Source organism: Dreissena polymorpha, chromosome 2 (genome assembly GCF_020536995.1).
Source record: "Dreissena polymorpha isolate Duluth1 chromosome 2, UMN_Dpol_1.0, whole genome shotgun sequence".
In the NCBI taxonomy this organism is placed as follows: Eukaryota; Metazoa; Mollusca; class Bivalvia; order Myida; family Dreissenidae; genus Dreissena; species Dreissena polymorpha.
In genome coordinates, this window is record NC_068356.1 from 44,529,453 (window position 1) to 44,551,601 (window position 22,149).

Here is a 22,149-nt window from a genome sequence, read left to right on the forward strand (position 1 = left end):
GCATGTCTTTTCTTGTGCTCTATTTTACACAAGTAAATGACAAGTTACAATCTGGACAAACTATATAATACCATACTTGACTCTTGGTCTCTATTTAAAAAAGTGACCTATAACCTCTTGCGCTCTTGACCTTTAAGCTAGGTTGTTACATGTGACACACCATCATCACATGAGCTAACAGAAAGAGGACGCGAAAAAAGGGCTCATTATAGAAAACATGAGGCCGTTACTAAAATGATTTAAGATGATTTGGCAGATCATCAACCCTGGCCTAGAACATATGCCATAATAAGAGATTTTTATGAAGTTTGATGAAAATCTTTTTGGGTTTAAAATATTCAGCAATAATTGAAGTCAGAACATTAACTTGTTAACAAGAGGGCCTGAAAGGCTGAAAGTTGCTCATCTGAGATACAAAGCGACTGACCTGTTCTGTGCAGACTTAGATATTATTAGAACAAATGTTCTGACCAATGTTCATGAAGATATAAATGTGACTTGTAGAGTGTTAACCAGGTTTTACTATAGTCATATAAGGATAAATGCCCTGCCTCCTGACAGCCATGTTTTTCAACAGACGAAAACCATTTTCAAACTCATCCATAATATCAAGAAAACAAATGTTCTGACCAAGTTTCATAAAGATTAGACAATAAATGAGTCTTCTAGAGGTATAACAAGGTCTTACTAAAGCCATATAACAGGGGTGTGATTTTTCCGCAGATCCGCAGATTTCCGCGGATTGGGTTGTCCGGGGTTATTTCCGCGATTCACGTAAATTAAAAAAAAATTGATGAAAGTACGACAAAACCCGCGGGTGTATTTTAAAAGCGGCCCGAAAAATCCGCGGCCTGCGAAACCTCTCCACATATTACACTGGTATTCTGTCTTAGCAATTTTTGAAACGAGCGATGTCATCAACTGTTGTTTACAAATCTTCCAATAACAATCTGTCTTTTAAAATGTGTTTCATATTTCTTTGCTGATGCGCTTGCAAATGGCGGCTTTGTGAAGCATCAATGAAGATGAACAAACAAATCTCACAAAATCTCAGAGATTTAACAATTATTGAAAAACAAATTTATTTTGCAAAGGGAAGAAACTACAGTGGATATAAATCAGAAAGCGATAACACTTTCTTCAGAAAGCGATACCACTTTCTAAATGGGGACTGATGATCAACTGTCTTGGTAAGGCTTAAGTCATATTCTATTCATGTGAACAAATCTTGAACTACGTGAACTGTGGTAAATTGTTGTTAGTTGAACACTGTAACATTGTTGACCTTATGTAGAATGTAAAGGCATTGAGCTCAAACTAAAGATTGCCGTTATCATTCACAGGTATCAGAACACTCTTTGATTTTGATCACAATTAAAATTGGTGACTTTGCATAACATGTAGTGATTTTAAAAAGATTTTCATAACAAAATCTTGTTGATAAGATGGTGTTTATTTAAATGTCTGTTTTATATAAGGTTTGTCATTCACGAGATTCGGGTGGTCAAAATCAGTCTACAGAATTTTCCTCCCCTCAGACTTCACCTCAATGACACCTCTGTATAAGGAAAACTGCCCTGCCCCCCAAGTTTTTCAACAGACCATTTTTAAACTAATCCAAGATATCATTAGAACCAATGTTCTGACCAAGTTTCATGAAGATCGGACTATAAATATGACTTTAAGAACAAGAGATCCACGTTTGGAGACATATAGCCCTGCAAACAGGGCTTTGAACTAGTGACCCCAATTTTAATAAGGGTCATCAACTGTCCAAAGCCTGTGCACATGTGAAGTATCAAGCCAATTGGTCAATTGGTTGACGAGTTACTGATCAGAAACAATTTTCACACTTATTGTGACAGTGACCTTGACCTTTGACTTAGTGACCCCAATTTCAATAGGGGTCATCTACTGTCCAAGGCCAATATACATGTGAAGTTTCAAGCCAATCGGTCAATTCCTTGATGAGTTAGTGATTGGAAACAATTTTTACACTTATTGTGACAGTGACCTTGACATTTGACCTAGTGACCCCAATTTCAATAGGGGTCATCTACTTTCCATGGCCAACGCATGTCTGAAGTATCAAGCAAATCCGTCAATTCGTTGACAAGTTATTAATCGGAAACGTTTTCATACTTATTGTGACAGCAACCTTGATTTTTGACCTAGAGACCCCAATTTGTCCGAGGCAAATGCACAAATGAAGTATCAAGTCAATCGGTCAATTTGTTGACAAATTATTGATCGGCAACGAACTGGTCTACTGATAGACATCCAGCAAAACAATATAACCCTCTTACTAGAAGAGGGGCATAATGAGGCCTCTAGACTGTTAACATGTTACTACAGTCATATAATAGTCATATAAGGAAAAATGCCCCCTCCCTGGCGGCCATGTTTTTCAACAGACCGGAATCATTTTCTAACTCTTCCAAGAAATCACTGGGACATATCTTCTAACCAAGTTTCATGAAGATCGGACTATAAATGTGGCCTCTAGTGTTAACAAGGCAAATGTTGACAACTGACGTCAGACAAAAGGTGATCACAAAAGCTCACCATTGAGCATGTTGTGATCAGGCGAGCTAAATGTGGCATTCAAAACGGGGTGAGTAAAAGCAATTGTGTGTCCTTCAAAATTAGCCACAAATGAAACACATTAAGAAAACAAACCTGTTTGAATGTCTCAACCATCTGCACAAAATCAGCTACAGGTATGATGGTGATCACTTCATTCTCCTCAATCTCTGTGAGCACTGTTTCCACCTTTGTTGTTGTTAAAAAAAAGAATGAGCCTCATGCTGGGCTATTGCATTTTCATTAAATGCACAGGCTAATGAGGGATGACAATTGCCGCCGAAACAAGATTTTCATTTAGAAGAGACATCCTTTGAACAAGGGCTGTTTGTAAAACATGCATGCCCCCCATATGGGCTGTCAGTTGTAGTGACAGCCATTTTGTAAATATGTTTTTTGTCACTGTGACCTTGACCTTTGACCTAGTGACCTGAAAATCAATAGGGGTCATCTGCGAGTCATGATCAATGTACCTATGAAGTTTCATGATCCTAGCCATAAGCTTTCTTGAGTTATCATCAGGAAACCATTTTATTATTTCAGGTTACTGTGACCTTGACCTTTGACCTAGTGACCTGAAAATCAATAGGGGTCATCTGCCAGTCATGATCAATGCACCTATCAAGTTTCATGATCCTAGGCATAAGCGTTCTTGAGTTATCATCCAGAAACCATTTTACTATTTCGGGTCACTGTGACCTTGACCTTTGACCTAGTGACCTGAAAATCAATAGGGGTCATCTGCCAGTCATGATCAATGTACCTATCAATTTTCAAGATCCTAGGCATAAGCGTTCTTGAGTTATCACCCGGAAACCATTTTAATATTTCGGGTCACCGTGACCTTGACCTTTGATCTAGTGACCTCAAAATCAATAGGGGTCATCTGCGAGTCATGATCAATGTACCAATCAAGTTTCATGATCCTAGGCATAAGTGTTCTTGAGTTATCATCCGGAAACCATTTTACTATTTCGGGTCACAGTGACCTTGACCTTTGACCTAGTGACCTCAAAATCAATAGGGGTCATCTGCGAGTCATGATCAATCTACCTATCAAGTTTCATGATCCTAGGCATAAGTGTTCTTGAGTTATCGTCTGACAACCACCTGGTGGACGGACCGACAGACATGAGCAAAGCAATATACCCCCTCTTCTTCGAAGGGGGGCATAACAAACATTTCAATAAAATAGGAAAGTGTCTGTAAGTACATGCATAAAGCCAAGTTTTCAAGAAATAGAATCAAATTTTAATGACATGTTTCCTAGATTCAAACTTGGCCTACCTGTTATCAAAATAACAATTCTGACTAAGTGTCATCAAGATTGCGTTATTAATGTGGCTTATATAGTGGTAATAAGGTTTTTCTATTATTGACCTTGTTAACTAGATTGTATGTGACCAAAATTGGAACTCTTCCTTTATATTGTCACGACATAAATTCTGAACAAGTTTCATCAGGATTGACCTAGATTTTCAAATGCATGCAGCCCTGATTCGAAATCAGCCAAGACATTTAAAAATAAACACTCTAAACAGGTTTCATCATGATTGAGTCATGAAAATAGCCTTTAAATTGGTAATAAGGTTCTTCTAAGATGACCAAGTTTTTAGATGCATGTGACCTAGATTCAAACTTGGCCTAGAAGTTTTCAAGATAAAGATTCTGACCAAGTTTCATAGAGATAGTGTCATAAATGTGTAATCTAGAGAGGTTAAAAGGTTGATAAAAGATTTGACCTTTTGACCTAGTTTTTTGATACACTGAACTCATATTAAAACTCAATTTACATATTTTTAAGATCAACATTTTGACCACGTACCATCAAGATTCATTCATACAATTGGCCTCTGGAGTACCTAGAAGCTTTCTTTTAGAAAAGCTTTTGCTTTTGCTAAGACTTGATATTGTGACCTTGTTTATTGCACGAGTCGACTGGCCTAACTTGGTCAAGATATTGGCAAAATAAACATTCTTTAAACGTTTCATTAAGATTGAGTCATATATGTGGCTTCTATTGTGGAAACAAGAATTTGACCTGATGACCTAGTTTTTGGACACAGCTGTCCTGTTTAAAACACAGCCTAAATTATGTAAAGATAAATGGATACAAATGTGGCGTCTTGTGCCATAACTAGCTCACCTTGAGAACTTTTGCTCAGGTAGCCTAGGCATGTATTTTTTTAAGTTTTAAAATCAATTACTATGTATACATGAAAATCTCACCCTAAGGCATTTACGAGTAAACAAAGTTTTTGTGTAGTTATCATACAAGTGGAATAAAATTTAATGGAATGAAGAAAGAAGAAATACTTCACAATATCTTTATGTTGTTATAACCCACCTTCATGTCATCACCAAAATTTGCGCTCGTCACCTTGCGCTTCCATACGACAGTGAATGGCACCGTGAGTTCCTGAGTCTCACACGCCACACCTAATTCCTCACAGACCTTAAAGATCGCTGTCCCGAGACCACATGAATTCACAATGCGGGTATCTACCAAAACCTTGATGAACTGAAACAAAAAGAGGCAATTGTCATATTGGCAACAAGAACTGAATTTAAAACAAGACAATTTTGTAGATTTTCCAAAAGCATGTGTCTTTTTAAAGTTTAACCCAAATCAAATCTGAAATACAAAGTGATATATTTACCCCTGCCTCTTGCCTATTTATAAACTAAAATCTCAAATAACCACTATTTTTCTTTATAAGCATCTGCAGGCTCAGTATAGAGATCACATTAAATAAAAAACAAACAATGGGAGATGTTTGTCAACACCACACTACTTTTTCCACTGTACTTGTACCCTGTATACTCTACTGAGCAAATAAGTGCAGCAAAAAGCGTGTGGGTCAAGGATACAATATAAGTAGAATGTTTCCAAAAAAAAAATATTCTATCTTAATCCGGAAACATTTTTGTGTGTCTTTTTGGGATCTTCTAATGTTTCAAGTTAATTGGGCACAGAACCAAATACTGTTGAATAATTATTAATCATGGGACATTAATTCATTCTTGATTTCATGAGTCGACCAACTGACCAATCCATTAATTACAGATCTTAACAAACAAGACTATTGCCAAGCAATAAAAGTCCCCTACCGGCTCCACCATTGTCAGAATTTTGTTGTTGTTGCCATAGCAACCAGAATTTTTGACGTAGGAACAAAATGAAATGACGTGCATAATGTCCATATTGCCATCTATCCATATTTCAAGTTTCATGAAAAAATATTAAGAACTTTAAACGTTATTGCAGGATCCAGAAAAAACACAGCATTTTCAGCAGTATTTCTATTTTATTTGTTGCCATAGCAACCCAAATTTTTGACGTAGGAACAAAATGAAATGACGTGCATAATGTCCATATTGCCATCTATCCATATTTCAAGTTTCATGAAAAAATATTGAGAACTTTTAAAGTTATCACAGGATCCAGAAAAGTGTGACAGACTGACTGACACACAGAGCGCAAACCAGGGCTCGCGCTGTCATTCGCCACTTGAGCCATTTGCGAAAATATTGAGAATTTGGCTCAAGAAAAATCCGATTTGCGAAAATGCTAAAATCTCGTAAAATTTCATTAAAAACAGCCGCCATTTTAACCCGAAACTGGTTTTCTATTTTTTTTTCTTTGTTTCAATGAAAGTATTCGCAATTTTGACAGTGAACGAAAACCGGTCTGCACCTGTATCGAGACATTGCTTGACCTTATTGTTATTGAATTGCACATGGTAGCTGGCCAATAAAAACTGAGCTCGCTTACACATGAAATGACGTTGTTGAATGAAACGTAAAAAAGGGTGGAGCTTTGAATAAATAGTTAATATTGTCGTCTGCAAACAAAATGTCGGCCGGTCGCAAATGTCGTATTATAAGATTAAAAATGAAAATAAGCGTGACAATAAATTAATTATTTCCAAGCTGACTATCGATCTCAATTAAAGAGTGATAATTAAATAATTAGTTCTATGTCGTTGATGTTACAACTTTCTGCCGATTTTCGATTGAAATGAAAGGTGATAATTAATTAATTTGATCGTTTTACTCACACACTATGCTAACTAACAGCGGCGTATTTTTATCAAAGGAAAACGTGAAAAACACGCTCGGTTTAATTGCAATTAAAGTTTAATTAAAGTTACGAATTTGTAACACATTGGAAGAGTAATTCATATCGTCTACAATATAAATGGAAGTAACCACTTTGAACGTACAGTCGCTATCATGGCTTCTTTAACCTAAAGGCGTCCTTTGGACGAAAATGAGTCTGAACAAAAAAAAAACTAGAGCATTCCAAGAGTCATGGAAAGTTGATAATAATTGGCTTCGCTTTGAAAATGAATCAAAATCAATGTACAGTGACCTATGCATTAAGATGCAGAATTCCAACACGTTCACTGTAGGTTGCAATATCCTGAAAAAAGACTCGGTGACGAAACATGCAAAGTCTAAAGGTAAGATTTTGAAGATGAGAGGAATTTTAATTTGAAATTACTTTGAAATGCTAAAGTCTAACTATATGTATATATGCAGATGAAACAAACGAAAACTGGTTGGCAATAGGCCCAACACGCGACACAGACAATCTAGGATCCAAAAAATTTTCGGAGGGGGGGGGGCATGCCCCCGGACCCCCCCTAGATCTGGGTGGCTCAAAGATATTTTGGGCCAGCGCTAGCCCTGCAAACCATAAGTCCCTTCCAGTGAAACTGGTAGGGGACTAATAATTATTCCCAATACCTCTTTAATTTGTTCAGAATGAATTACTGTAGCCATAGAATACATTAATATCAAACATAATACATGTAAATGCACACATACTTTGTTTGTTTTGCAATTTAGATAAATTCAGTTACTACACATAATTACATGATGTAATCAGCTGACATAAAGACTGCATATATTGATAACTGTACACAGGAGTTGACAAGAGTTGTATACCTGTACACAGGTGTTGACAAGAGTGGTATACCTGTACACAGGTGTTGACAAGAGTGGTATACCTGTACACAGGTGTTGACAAGAGTGGTATACCTGTACACAGGTGTTGACAAGAGTGGTATACCTGTACACAGGTGTTGACAAGAGTGGTATACCTGTAGACAGGAGTTAAGACTGTATGTCTTCTTTGCCTCCCTCTCCAGCCTCCTCATGTCCTTCTCTGCCTCCTTTTCCTGCTTCTTCCTCTCCCTTTCCTCCTTCTTAGTCTAAGATGGGAAAAAAGAACATATTTGAACACTTTGAGAGTAACTGTAATTTGCCATATATAATATGTGAAACACAAACAGACTTAAATACTTTGAGAGTAACTGCTAGTATACATACTTATAGAACCAATTATTCTATTTAAAAAAAAAATTGGAAACTGACAAAGTTTAAAATAAGGTTAAAACTTCATTTACAAGTCATATAAATGCAATGTACCTGAGCGAGTTTTCTATTTTCTTCAATTTCTTCTCTAGACCTCTTCTTCTTCTTATTTCCCTCCACACTGACAGTTGCTTGACATGTCTCAGGACCTGTGGCATGGGTCAAACCGCATGGAACAGAGAAGGGATGGAATACGGACAAAACCCCTCCCGGATAAAAACCCTCCCGTCATTGTCATAGGGGGCGGACGAAAACCCTCCCATGAATAAACATGGCCGGACAAAAACCCTCCCATAAAAAAAACGGGGGAGGACAAAAACCCTCCCATGAAAAAACGGGACCGGACAAAAACCCTCCCGTAAAAGAAACACCTAGTGTTGCATTCATTAATCCGGTAAAATTACCCATCGTGTGTATTGTGTTTTCAGGGGTGTGAAATTGAAAGAAAATGTGTATCCATTAACTGTAAAGATACCGCTTTCTAATTTGCATATATATCCGATAATCCAATATAATAACAACATCAATTAAAACATATAATGTGTCCATTTATAGACAAGTGAATTTAAATTTAGATTGAATGCAATACGATGCAGTGCAACGTTTAATCGCGTGATACGCTCATTCATGCAAAAAACGTGCTTTCTGGGAAGTTTCTGAAAACTTTGCGAAAATGAAAGTAAAATTCTGTTAACAACTAACAATTCGTTATCATGTAACTAATTTGTCTTAATTACTTATTTAATTAAGCTTTGACTGTAACTTTTTCAATTGCATTTTTGCAGACAATATAAAAAGCATACTGTGTTGTCAAATATGTCAATGATTCGGTTATTTAGGCTCACTAATCAGCTAATCATAATAATTAACTAGTTAATGGCATACAATAATATGTTTCAAAATAGCAAACTGTGAATCTGCAACTGCGGACAAAAACCCTCCCGTGAAAGCAATTAAACACCAACAAATGTAATTGCTTCACACATTGTTGCATTTATTAATCCGCAAAATGTACTCAAAATAGCAAACTGTGAATCTGCAACTATTTTTATTGTTTTAGTAGTTTTATCACAGAATTAATTAAAAGCAATTAAACGCCAACAAATGTATTTGCTTCACACAATGTTGCATTCATTAATCCGAAAAAAATACTCAATGCTGACAAAATTTGTTGAAAATTTCATAATGTGAATCTGCAAATATAAAAAAGCAATTTGTTTGTGTAAAGGCACGCAAGTGTTTAAAATGTTGGTTTTTGTTTATCAATTGATCATGCTTATTTGTCAATGTATGTAACATTATACTGTCTAGACTTCATTATACTTGTTATAAAACGAAATAAAGAATGTCTTGGGAAGCCTGTGTCCGCCTCAATTATTTTTGCGATGATGACTAAAAAAGAAACATGATTTTGATGTTCTTAATGCACTGGCCGGCGCACAATTTGATATTTTATATATTTTATATAAACACCCCACTTGTTATTCATACTAAGTAATAATGAATATCGTAGTTCTTATCATACTAAGCAAAGACCTATAGAATACAACTGTATCTATAGGTCTTTGTACTAAGTAATAATACAAATCTTAGTTCAAACATATATAATTGACGTCAAATGGGTGTAAAATAACAACATTTTAATTCGGAAATATTTTAATTAGTCAATATATAGTGTAATGTTACCTACTGAAGTGAAGTCACTAATACAAAAAATAAATATCTCGGATAACCTACAACAAAATACAAATGTCGGAAATGACATTCGGAAATGACCGATTTCGGATTAAAAATTCATAAATAATTGTTGATAGTTGTATTCGTGGCTCAGATCACGGGAGGGTTTTTGTCCGGTCCCGTTTTTTCACGGGAGGGTTTTTGTCCTCCCCCGTTTTTTTTCATGGGAGGGTTTTTGTCCGTCCGCGTTTATTCATGGGAGGGTTTTCGTCCAGCCCCTATAAAACTGACGGGAGGGTTTTTATCCGGGAGGGGTTTTGTCCGGCATTCGGGAATTGCATCTGCAATTACAACAAGAAACCATCAGAGACAGGTGATGCTCCCCAAAAGTTTTTTTGTCACAATATTTCACTATATATTCAGATAAAAGGAAACGTCTTGAGGGGCATAACTTTGGACAAAATAAAACGATGGATGGTTTAGCAACTTAAAAATTTCAAAGGGACATAACTCTCTAAATAAATCAACTACTAACCAGAACCCACTAATAACATGCGCATCTCCTCAAGGTAGTTAAGCTTCCCATAAAGCTTCATTGAAGTCCAGTCAGTATTTGGGGAGAAATAGAAGGGCCATAACTCTGTGAAAAATCATCCGACCATAACCGGCTGATAATATGCACATCTCCTGTTGGTAGTGAAGCTTCCCATAAAGTTTCATTGAATTACCGTGATAAGTTGCTGAAAAATAGCTCGGACAAGAATTGCACTATATGTACAATGGAAAATTTCAAAGGGCCATAACTCTGTGAAAAATCATCCGACTATAACCGGCTGATAATATGCACATCTCCTGTTGGTAGTGAAGCTTCCCATAAAGTTTCATTGAATTCCCGTAATAAGTTGCTGAGAAATAGCTTGGACAAAAATTGCACTATATGTACAATGGAAAATTTCAAAGGGCCATAACTCTCTGAAAAATCATCCGACCAGAACCGGCTGATAATATGCACATCTCCTCTTGGTAGTGAAGCTTCCCATTAAGTTTCATTGAATTCCGGTCATTAGTTGCTGAGAAATAGCCCGAACAAGAATTGCACTATATGAACAGTAAATGGAAAATTTCAAAGGGCCATAACTCTCTGAAAAATCATCCGACCAGAACTGGCTGATAATATGCACATCTCCTCTTGGTAGTGAAGCTTCCCATAAAGTTTCATTGAATTCCGGTCATTAGTTGCTGAGAAATAGCCCTGACAAGAATTGCACTATATGTACAGTTAATGGAAAATTTCAAAGGGCCATAACTCTGTGAAAAATAATCCGACCAGAATCCGCTGATATCATGCACATCTCCTCTTGGTAGTGATGCTTCCCATAAAGTTTCATTGAATTCCGGTCATTAGTTGCTGAGAAATAGCCCGGACAAAAATTGTGCACAGACGGACAGGCAGAAGTATGGAAGGATGGATGGATGGACGAAGCGGCGATTATATGCTGCCCCCCAATTTTTTTTGGGGGGAGCATAATAACATACCGGTATGTGACAGACAGACAAACATTCATGAAATTGGTAGAAAGATGTTGATCCCTCAGTAAAATCCAGTACATAGTGTAATTACCAGGTGCATGAGTTCACAATATAAATTATAATTCAAAAAACGCACTCGCAAAATCTCCAACATGTGTCTTTAAAAACAGGTCCTTAACTTAATATAATCAAAATATCAATTGTTAAAAATAACGGTTCTTTAGAATATCGAACCCTTCAGACCATCGTGCCTTCAGAATATTGGGGATCACTAAAATATCACATCCATGTACCCTGAATTTCCATAATCCTAGATTCCGCATAACCATTATCCACGGAAAGGCCACCCAAGGTCCCCATGGACTGTGTGAAAACAATGCCACTATCACCAAGCTTCTTCTGGGCCACACGCTGCCACAAGCTTCTGATCTGGGGTATGTCTTCCCCATCACTGGACGACCCATCCGAGATGAAATCACTTCTACAGGACTGTTTACTCATCAGAAGATCTATAATAAATATTAACAATAACTTGGAAGCACTCACAAGGCTAAGTAACACTCGATTGGTCAATGTCGGGTCGGGTACTTCTTACATGTACCCCGGGTACTATTAAGTATACATACATTTACCCCAGGTACGGTAAATATACTAAAACATACGCGGGAATTTTAATGCTAAATCGGTCTTTGTCGGGTATTTTTTGGAAATTAATTATGCTCACATTTATGTCAAATTTTCTGTTAAATGGCCTCTATATTATCAAAACTCATACTCAAAAAGCATGTTGATGCAGTATTTAAAAAAAAGAAGTTTGTCTCATATAAACAATATCGTTTTACAGTAATTGGAAGCGCGTTTTATGACATTGGATTTTGGGCGGGAATACAACTTGGGTACAGTATAAAATTGACCAGGTACGTTTAAGTATATTTATGTACCCAGGGTACATGTAACTATACTAAAGAAACACCGGATATATGTTAGTAGTACCCAAGCCGACGATGACCACTCGAGCCTAAGTAACATTTTTTTTCCTGTGTTACGTGTCTTCAATTGATGTTATTAAAGGTAAACACATATGAAAACTTTAACGTAATACCTGTAGGATGGTTCACGGCCTAGTAAGTAATGACAAAGCCATTCATCATGCAGACTGCTTAGAGAACAACTTTTAGTGGGTGCATGCGTTCTTTAGATCTCTCCCATCCAGTTCCAGGAAACAGACTGGACAGCGTTTCAAATAACCTTGGCTTTCGATGCTATCTAGCCTAAATGAATATGTTTAAACTTAAACTAATGTTAATTATTCTTTTTGATGATGCAATAACAACATGAGATGTGTTTGTCAGAAACACAATGCCCCCTAATGTGCCGCTTTTTTCTTGTTTTTGACCTTTGACCTTGAAGGATGACCTTGACCTTTCACCACTCAAAATTTGCTGCTCCATGAGATACACATGCATGCAAAATATCAAGTTGCTATCTTCAATATTGCAAGTTATTCAATAGGTTAAAGTTTTGGGACAGAATGACAGACAGAATGACAGACAGACAGGCCAAAAACAATATGCCCCCGATCATTCGATCCGGGGGCATAAAAACACGATGAATGAAATTTCAAAGCGTTGATGCTTACACTTTGAATAATAATACTGTTCTAAATGTTAATACACCGGTAATACCCTTCACCATGATACAGTGTCAAATTTCCCGCCATATTTGACAGCTCACAATTTTGATCAATAACTTTTCAAAAAACCTTGGCTTTCGATGCAATCTAGCCTAAATGAATATGTTTAAACTTAAACTAATGTTAATTATTCTTTTTGATGATGCAATAAAAACATGAGATGTGTTTGTCAGAAACACAATGCCCCCTAATGTGCCGCTTTTTTCTTTTTTTTGACCTTTGACCTTGAAGGATGACCTTGACCTTTCACCACTCAAAATTTGCTGCTCCATGAGATACACATGCATGCAAAATATCAAGTTGCTATCTTCAATATTGCAAGTTATTCAATAGGTTAAAGTTTTGGGACAGAATGACGGACAGAATGACAGACAGACAGGCCAAAAACAATATGCCCCCGATCATTCGATCCGGGGGCATAAAAACACGATGAATGAAATTTCAAAGCGTTGATGCTTACACTTTGAATAATAATACTGTTCTAAATGTTAATACACCGGTAATACCCTTCACCATGATACAGTGTCAAATTTCCCGCCATATTTGACAGCTCACAATTTTGATCAATAACTTCAACAGAAGCATTTTCAAGCCCTGAAACTGCGCAAATCTTTTGCTTGCCGACTTTGTGCACATTTATTGCCCAAAGCAAACTAATTGCTTTATAATCATGTTATAAATCTGAAAAGACCTACCTCTCAGCTGTCTAAAATGTTCATAAATTAACAATAAGCTGGGAACCAATTAAACAAAATGGCTGCGCCCTTGACGAAGTGTCTTGTTTCCTGTTTTAATGTTTCAAAATTTTCTCTCGGTAAGCAATTGAATTAATATAAGTAAGAACAAAACTCAAAGTGATTTATGAGAAAGGCAAATAATCAATTATTGTAGATATTGGCATATGAAATTTTGAAATGATGATTTAGTTTATATCCCTTATTTTCTACATGAAAACAGGTTACACTGTACTAAATTTTGTACAATCCTTGCTTCGACAATCTACATATCTTTTAAAATGTGTAAGTGCTGATGTAAAGGACTCTAAAATGAGTAATTGTTCATACTTTGAAGTAAAGTGAAAAAGTATTTTATTGTTGTTAGAGTTGAATATATCGGAATTGTGTAGAAGTAAGATGTCAGCAAATTATGAATGTAAATGCTAGTTTTTCTTGAATGCTTGAGCTTTTATGAGTACATATGTACAGCTGAAACCCAAAGGGTCAAGATTTGGATGATTTCATCACTTTAAATTGATGAGTGATTGCAATTTTTTTAAATTATCCCCACGCTTTTTGAAAAAAAGGTGGGGATATTGTGGTTATCTCCGCCGTCCGTCCGTCCGTCTGTCCGTCCGTCCTGGCCACTATCTCCTCCTACACTAAAAGCACTAGAACCTTGAAACTTACACACATGGTAGCTATGAGCATATGTGCGACCCTGCACTATTTGGAATTTTGATCTGACCCCTGGGTCAAAAGTTATAGCGGTTGGGGTGGGGCCGCGTCAGAAATTATCACTCATTTTTTTAGGTTATTTTACATTTACTTCTTTATTTCTACACCGATTCACTTCAAATTGATACTGGACCTCTCTTATGACAATACGGTCAATCTCAACCATGCATGGCCCCATTCCCAACCCTGGGGCGCCCCGCCCACATAGGCCACACCCACCAAAAATTTCCATTTACTATAATTTTTTCATTTCTACACGGATTCACTTCAAATTGATACTGAACTTTTGTTATGACATTAGGGTCAATCTCAACAATGCATGGCCCCAATCCCAACCCTGGGGCGCCCGCCCACATAGGCCACACCCACCAAAAAATTCCATTTACTATAATTTTTTCATTTCTACACGGATTCACTTCAAATTGATACTGAACTTCTCTTATGACATTAGGGTCAATCTCAACTATGCATGGCCCCATAACCAACCCTGGGGCCCCGCCCACATAGACCACACCCACCCAAAATTGCCTTTACTATAATTTCTTCATTTCTACACCGATTCACTTCAAATTGATATTGAACTTCTCTTATGACAATACAGTCAATCTCAACTATGCATGGCCCCATTATCAACCCTGGGGCGCCCCGCCCACATAGACCACACCCACCCAAAATTGCCTTTTACTATAATTCTTCATTTCTACACCGATTCACTTCAAATTGATACTGAACCTCTCTTATGACAATACGGTCAATCTCAACTATGCATGGCCCCATTACCAACCCTGGGGCCCCGCCCACATAGACCACACCCACCCAAAATTGCCTATTACTATAATTTCTTCTTTTCTACACCGATTCACTTCAAATTGATACTGAACTTCTCTTATGACAATATGGTCAATCTCAGCTATGCATGGCCCCATTACCAACCCTGGGGCACACCTAGGTCAAACATTCGGCGTGGGGATACGCGTCGGCCTCTGCCGCGCCATTTCTAGTTTGTTTTTTTTTATGATCAATTATGGATGAAAAAGCCTGAAACACTTTCTTTTTGTTTTATGTATTTGCCTTTTTAGCTCACCTGAGTGATAGCTCGGGGTAAGCTATTGTGATCACTCAGCGTCCGGCGTCCGTCCGTCCGTCTGTCTGTAAACAATTTGTAAACATCTTCATCTACTAAACTATTGAGCCAATTTCAACTAAATTTCATGTGGAGCATCCCTAGGTCATGGAACAAAAGAATTGTTAAAAAAAATTTGATCACATAACCAAGATGGCCGCCATGACCATATATGGTAAAAACCTTAAAAAATCTTCTTGTCAGAAACCGCTCATCAGATTTTCAAAAAATTTCACAGGGATGACCTTTGACGGCTCCCCTGAAAAAGTTGTTCAAAGAAATTTGATTCGTCAAAAAACATGGCCGCAGGAGCTCGTTGAACTTTGCATGTTTATTCGTTTTTGCCTATTTTGTGAAAACTGTTTGTCCGATCCTTTCCAAATTTGCACAGTGTCTTTATATCAATGAGGACACGAACCCTACAAAAAAATGAGCATTATTGGTCCATGAAGTACAGAATTACCTCCCCTTGAATTGAGAAAATGGTGTTTATGCAATAAAGTCCAAATTTTTCATCCAATTCTTTCCAAACTTGTAAGGATTTAGCATGGTTCAAACAAGGGAAACAACTACGATTTATGCATGTTCTTTTTATTACAGATTTGCCATCCCTTATAATTCATTCAAAATCTCATTTTAAACAGCAGATATTCCAAATCTGACCTGTAAATGAGCCCCATATTTACTGTCCAGTGCTAGGTTACCATTTTCCATTTGATCGTTCTAAGTATTGGTCTTGTAATGCTGCTACTGCTTGTGCTACTGATCCTACTAGACTACTACTACGACTACTACGACGACGACACTACTACACTACGACGACGACGCCGACACTAACTACGACAAGACTACGACTAGACTACGACGACGACAACGACGTACTACACGACTAACTACGACGACACACTACTACTAACTACTACTCTATACATTACGACTAGCGACTACGACGACGAGTACTACTACGACACCACCAACACCACCACCACCACCACCACCACCACCACTACTTCTACTACGGCCAATACTAACTGTGACCACTACTACTCACTACTACTTTACTACTACTACTACTACCTACTACTACTACTACTACTACTACTACTACTACTACTACACCACCACCACCACCACCACCATTCACAGTGACAAAAAACGTATTCACACAATGGCTGCTACTACAACTTATAGCCCATATAGGGGGGCATGCATGTTTTACAAACAGCCCTTGTTTCTATGGGATTTTAACCACAACTGTTAATGTTTATCTCCGACACATATTTTTAGGTCACCTGTCATGAAGTGACACGGTGAGCTTATGTGATCGTGTGATGTCCGGCGTCCGTTGTGCGTGCCTGCGTGTGTCCGTGCGTCCGTCCGTCAACAATTTGTTTGTGTAGACAGTAGAGGTCACAGTTTGCATCCAATCTTGATGAAATTTGGTCAAAATGTTTATCTTGATAAAATCCGGTTTGGGATTGTATTTGGGTCATCTGGGGTCAAAAACAAGGTCACTAGGTCAAATAATAGAACAACCTTCTGTAGACAATAGAGGTCACAGTTTTCATCCAATCTTTATGAAATTTGGTCAGAATGTTTATCTTGATGAAATCTGGGTTGGGATTATATTTGGGTCATCTGGGGTCAAAAACTAGGTCACCAGGTCAAATAATAGAAAAACCTTGTGTAGACATTAGAGATCACAGTTTTCATCCAACCTTTATGAAATTTGGTCAGAATTCTTGATGAAATCTGGGTGGGATTGTATTTGGGTCATCTGGGGTAAAAATCTAGGTCAAATAAATAGAAAAACCTTGTGTTGACAATAGAGGTCACAGTTTTAATCCAATATTTATGAACTGTGGTCAGAATGTTTATCTTGATGAAATCTGGATTGGGATTGTATTTGGGTCATCTAGAGTCAGGAACTAGGTCACTAGGTCAAATCATAGAAAAACATTGTGTAGACAATAGAGGTCATAGTTTTCATCTGATCTTAATGAGTCAGGTGAGCGATTCAGGGCCATCATGGCCCTCTTGTTTGACATTTTTATGCCCCCTTTCGAAGAAGAGGGGGTATATTGCTTTGCTCATGTCGGTCGGTCGGTCAGTCTGTCGGGCGGTCCGTCCACCAGTTGGTTGTCAGACGATAACTCAAGAACGCTTAGGCCTAGGATCATGAAACTTCATAGGTACATTGATCATGACTCACAGATGACCCCTATTGATTTTGAGGTCACTAGGTTAAAGGTCAAGGTCACTGTGACCCGAAATAGTAAAATGGTTTCGGGATGATAATTCAAGAACGCTTATGCCTAGGATCATGAAACTTCATAGGTAGATTGATCATGACTAGCAGATGACCCCTATTGATTTTCAGGTCACTAGGTCAAAGGTCAAGGTCACAGTGACCCGAAATAGTAAAATGGTTTCCGGATGATAATTCAAGAACCCTTATGCCTAGGATCATGAAACTTGATAGGTAGATTGATCATGACTAGCAGATGACCCCTATTGATTTTCAGGTCACTAGGTCAAAGGTCAAGGTCACGGTGACCCAAAATAGTAAATTTGGTTTCCGGACGATAACTCAAGAACGCTTATGCCAAGGATCATGAAACTTGATAGGTATATTGATCATGACTGGCAGATGACCCCTATTGATTTTCAGGTCACTAGGTCAAAGGTCAAGGTCACAGTGACCCGAAATAGTAAAATGGTTTCCTGATGATAACTCAGGAAATCTTATGGCTAGGATCATGAAACTTCATAGGTAGTGTTAACGTACATTGATCATGACTCGCAGATGACCCCTAATGATTTTCAGGTCACTAGGTCAAAGGTCAAGGTCACAGTGACAAAAAAAATATTTACAAAATGGCTGTCACTACAACTTAGAGCCCATATGGGGAGCATGCATGTTTTACAAACAGCCCTTGTTGAATTTTTTTATTATTTTTTTTTTTAAGTATTTGAGAATTCCCTTGCTAAAAGAACAGCATGACTTGAATTGAATGTGTTGTTTTTTAAAAAGTTTATCAGTCCTGTAGATTCTGATCTCAATCCTGATAATGTCACTTGTGTATCAGTCATGCCCACAAATATGTAGTGTAATGTTTTACTATTACCTTTAAATATGATTTTTAAAATGTTTTGTTTTAACTTCACAAATTGAAAAAGACATGCATAATTATTAGGTTTAACAAAACACCCCTTGTGTGTCCAAATTATTATAAATTAATATTTTCATTTTATGTAACCAAAACATATAAATTTGAAGATTCTATACATAATGTTCATCAAATTTAATAATTTTGTAATCTGTGAGTTTTGCCTTATTAAATATAAATAAAATAAGAAACAATATGGAGACTTTCTTCTGATGAAATATTTCCTATTTAATGTTACACACGTTAATTTAAACATTATGCAGCAAAATCAGAAAGTCCAAAAAGATCACCTTTTGTTGCTATTGTCAGTCTTTATAATTACTGGCCGCCATTTTATCATAGAGAAATGGTCTGGAGAACAATACTAGGTGTGGGTAGTATATATCCTAAAAAGTATAAAGCATCAACTTTAGACTTCAATGTCTGAAAATTATGTGGACTCTTGCTACATTGTATGCTAAAAGTACACAGACTTAGAACCAATACAATATACTTTATCTAAGAAATGGATCTGTTTTAGAGAGGTCTGTTATTCCCTGCCTTTGTCAGCCCTACAGAGGGAAGAAAACCAAGTCTGGTGGCTCTGTTCGGAATCAGAACACTGGCACAAGGGGAAAAGACCGGGGCCCAAAGAAGTATGATGGGATGTTTGTGTACAAGGGAGATGTATTGCACACACAGTATGGACTGACCATGTATCCTGGAGAAAATGTAAGCACCATTTTAGGGATGTTTATCCAACAGTACTAAAAGTTTTAGCTCACCTGAGGACAAAGGTGAGCCATTATTATTATCCCATGTCCGGCGTATACAAAACATGTGTAAATGTATACAAAATACACTCTGAGAAATAGAAAGTGGAGATTTACTGCAATATGAGCCTTACTCTGGGAAAACCGGGCTTATTGTGTGACAGGTTGTCCCAGATTAGCCTGTGCAGTCTGTACAGGCATATCAAAGATGACACTCCTCTCTTGAGTTTAAAAGCCCATTAACACTCAAAATCAACGCATATTTCGGAAAATATTTCGAAAAATAAAATGAACACATAAAAAAATCAGTGTTCCTTATAGCAATAGCCAAAATTTCAATAACCAAAGATTTATGAGCAAACACAAGATTGGATTCGGGCAGCGTTGGAAGCATGATTAAGTATTCACTAGTTTCCCGTAGCCAATCTTACGTTCACTCGTTAATCTTTGGATATTGTCGCAGGAAATACACATGGAATATATTGTGACACACAAAAAAACAACAACAGCATTTTGTACATGTATCTCGTTAAATCTATGTTACCATACCACATCTAGGGTTGAAACTTTGGCTATTGCTATAAGGAAGGCTGATTTTTTATGGGTTAACTTTTATTTTACGAAATGTTCATTGATTTTTAGGATAACATTCAAATTACTGAACTTCATGTATAATTGTTCTGTTGGTAACGCGCCAAAATACCTTACAGAACTTTTAAAAGAAAAAGTACCAGCACGAAGCCTACGATCTACCGTCTCGTATCAGGGATGTTATGATGTGAAACGCACAAAGAGAAAAACTTTCATGGACAGGAGTTTCGGAGTTGTTGGTCCGAAACTGTGGAATGATATCCATCAAGCATCCGGACTTCCGCATCAATAAACATTTTCAAAAGGAATTTGAAAACATTTCTCTTCAGAGACTTTTACAACTTATTTTAATTTGAATACCTGTGATTTCAAAAAAATAATCAAGACTCAGTTGTACGGGCGTATTTGTCACTAGGACTCATAGGACCAAGCAATTAAAGAAATGTGCGGGCTTCTTTGCTCGAAAAGGATATTTATTGTACAAGTGACTGGTAACCAAGAATCATTAGGGCTTCTTTGCTCAATGATTGAATTACATCGACCAGCTGTCTTTTAGTAATGCTTAGGCCTTCTAGTTGTGTCTTATAGTCACACTGTAATTTTTACCTTCAAGTTGTGTCTTGTAGTCACACTTGGTCATTCTATTTGTGACTTATAGTCACGATAGTTCAAATAAGGTTCAAACCCAAAAGAAGTGTCCTTAAGTATGACAGGTGACCGGTAGCTGTGGGATCCGACAGCCAGAGTGCAGAAATATCCTTTTACGTATCCTTTTAGTTAATGAAAAACAGTGTCTTTATGTTGCCAAATATTTGTTCATATTATCATTATAATTTTTGTCTTAACTCTAGTTATATCAATTTATTACATAATATTTTACTTTTACTGTGTTTAAATAGTGTAGCCGGTATTGTTTTATTGCTTAAGTTCCTTACAGCATTCTTATTTATATCACACATTTTAAGATCATTAATCCTTTAATTAATGCTGCATAATATTATCAATTTTTATCAATTTTATGTACATATATATGTTTTGTACAACGTCATTGAATATAATTATATAAATAGGTGTTTCATCAAATTAGCAAGTTTCAAGTTTCATTTTGAGTACTTATGTGGCTTTAATTGAGGCTAACCTTGTGCAAGTGCATTAAGCCTGGTTTTCCCAGAGAAAGGCTTATAATATATGTTATGGAGTGAACCATTCAGGAAGCACATTGTTACATAATCAGCATGATGCAGTTAATTAATTGCATAAAACTTACATGCATTATTGTTGTTTTGCTTCACACATTTTTTTACGTACATTATAGTTGATAACCATCAATGTTTTTTAAAAACCCGGTTTAATGCAGGCAAATAAGACATTTTATAAATGTTATTTTTAAATCTCTTGAAAAGGTTTAATTTTATGATATGATCATGTCCTTTTACTCTTTAAACTTCAACACAAAAATGTTTTTTATCAATGATTGGAGATGCGTGTATGTTGCATACATTATTAAATTTGTATTCTTACTCATATAAGATTTGTTTGCATTTCAGGTTGGTATTCTGAGAAACAACTCATTGTTTGCATTAACGGATGGAATCGTAAAAATATCATGTGAGAAACTGCAGCCTTTCCCTAATAGTCCTCTGTACCAGAGGGTCCAGAATGGCATGACGATCTACAAGAAATTCTACAACATCTACCCTACTCCTTTGCATGCAAAATTCAAGCTTGTTTCTGAAAGCTGATGAAAAAGAGAGATATGGTGTGGTGAAACCAATCAGACAGGCAGATCAAAAAGATTTTATTGCAAGATGTTTTCCGCAATCTGGAGGGCAATTATTGAGGATCATAATGATATAAATTCATGATACACATGTAATATTCAATGGTCTTTATTTAACACATTACTATTTTATTGAAACAATAAATAATTAACATGATGCGTTTTTAGACTAGTTAGTTGAATACAATTGCACACCACCACCGTAGCTACGGTGTGAATGTCAAAAGCTCTACTTCTTCCAAGTTGCTTACTCTCGCCTCAGCAAAAACCAGCTGGACGACCGCTCTGCAGCTTGGCTCAGTTTCCGGATATTCCGCCGCCTATTCCTGCCAGTAAACCTGTCTTACATCAGGTCTACTGGCCAACCACGTTTATTGTCTAATCTTCATGAAACTTGGTCAGAACATTTGTTTT

The 22,149-nt window shown here is 36.9% G+C and overlaps 2 protein-coding genes across 2 annotated transcripts in view; one reads left to right on the forward strand and one right to left on the reverse strand.

Moving 5' to 3' along the window:
• LOC127866856 (crossover junction endonuclease EME1-like) overlaps positions 1-11,673 on the reverse strand; it is a 20,085-nt gene extending 8,412 nt beyond the window's left edge. Inside the window, exons 1-5 of the mRNA XM_052407687.1 lie at positions 11,466-11,673; positions 8,020-8,114; positions 7,692-7,802; positions 4,931-5,104; positions 2,680-2,772 (exon numbers count right to left, since the gene is read on the reverse strand). Of these exons, the coding sequence (XP_052263647.1) occupies positions 2,680-2,772; positions 4,931-5,104; positions 7,692-7,802; positions 8,020-8,114; positions 11,466-11,673 (681 nt within the window). The remainder of the gene's footprint in view (positions 1-2,679; positions 2,773-4,930; positions 5,105-7,691; positions 7,803-8,019; positions 8,115-11,465) is intronic.
• A 1,855-nt stretch (positions 11,674-13,528) lies between these two features.
• Positions 13,529-21,892, forward strand: LOC127866857 (uncharacterized). Its single transcript, XM_052407688.1, has 3 exons — positions 13,529-13,679; positions 19,133-19,323; positions 21,503-21,892. The coding sequence occupies exons 1-3, from the start codon at positions 13,619-13,621 to the stop codon at positions 21,695-21,697; spliced, it is 447 nt and encodes a 148-aa protein (XP_052263648.1). The 5' UTR covers positions 13,529-13,618; the 3' UTR covers positions 21,698-21,892.
• Positions 21,893-22,149: the final 257 nt, after the last annotated feature.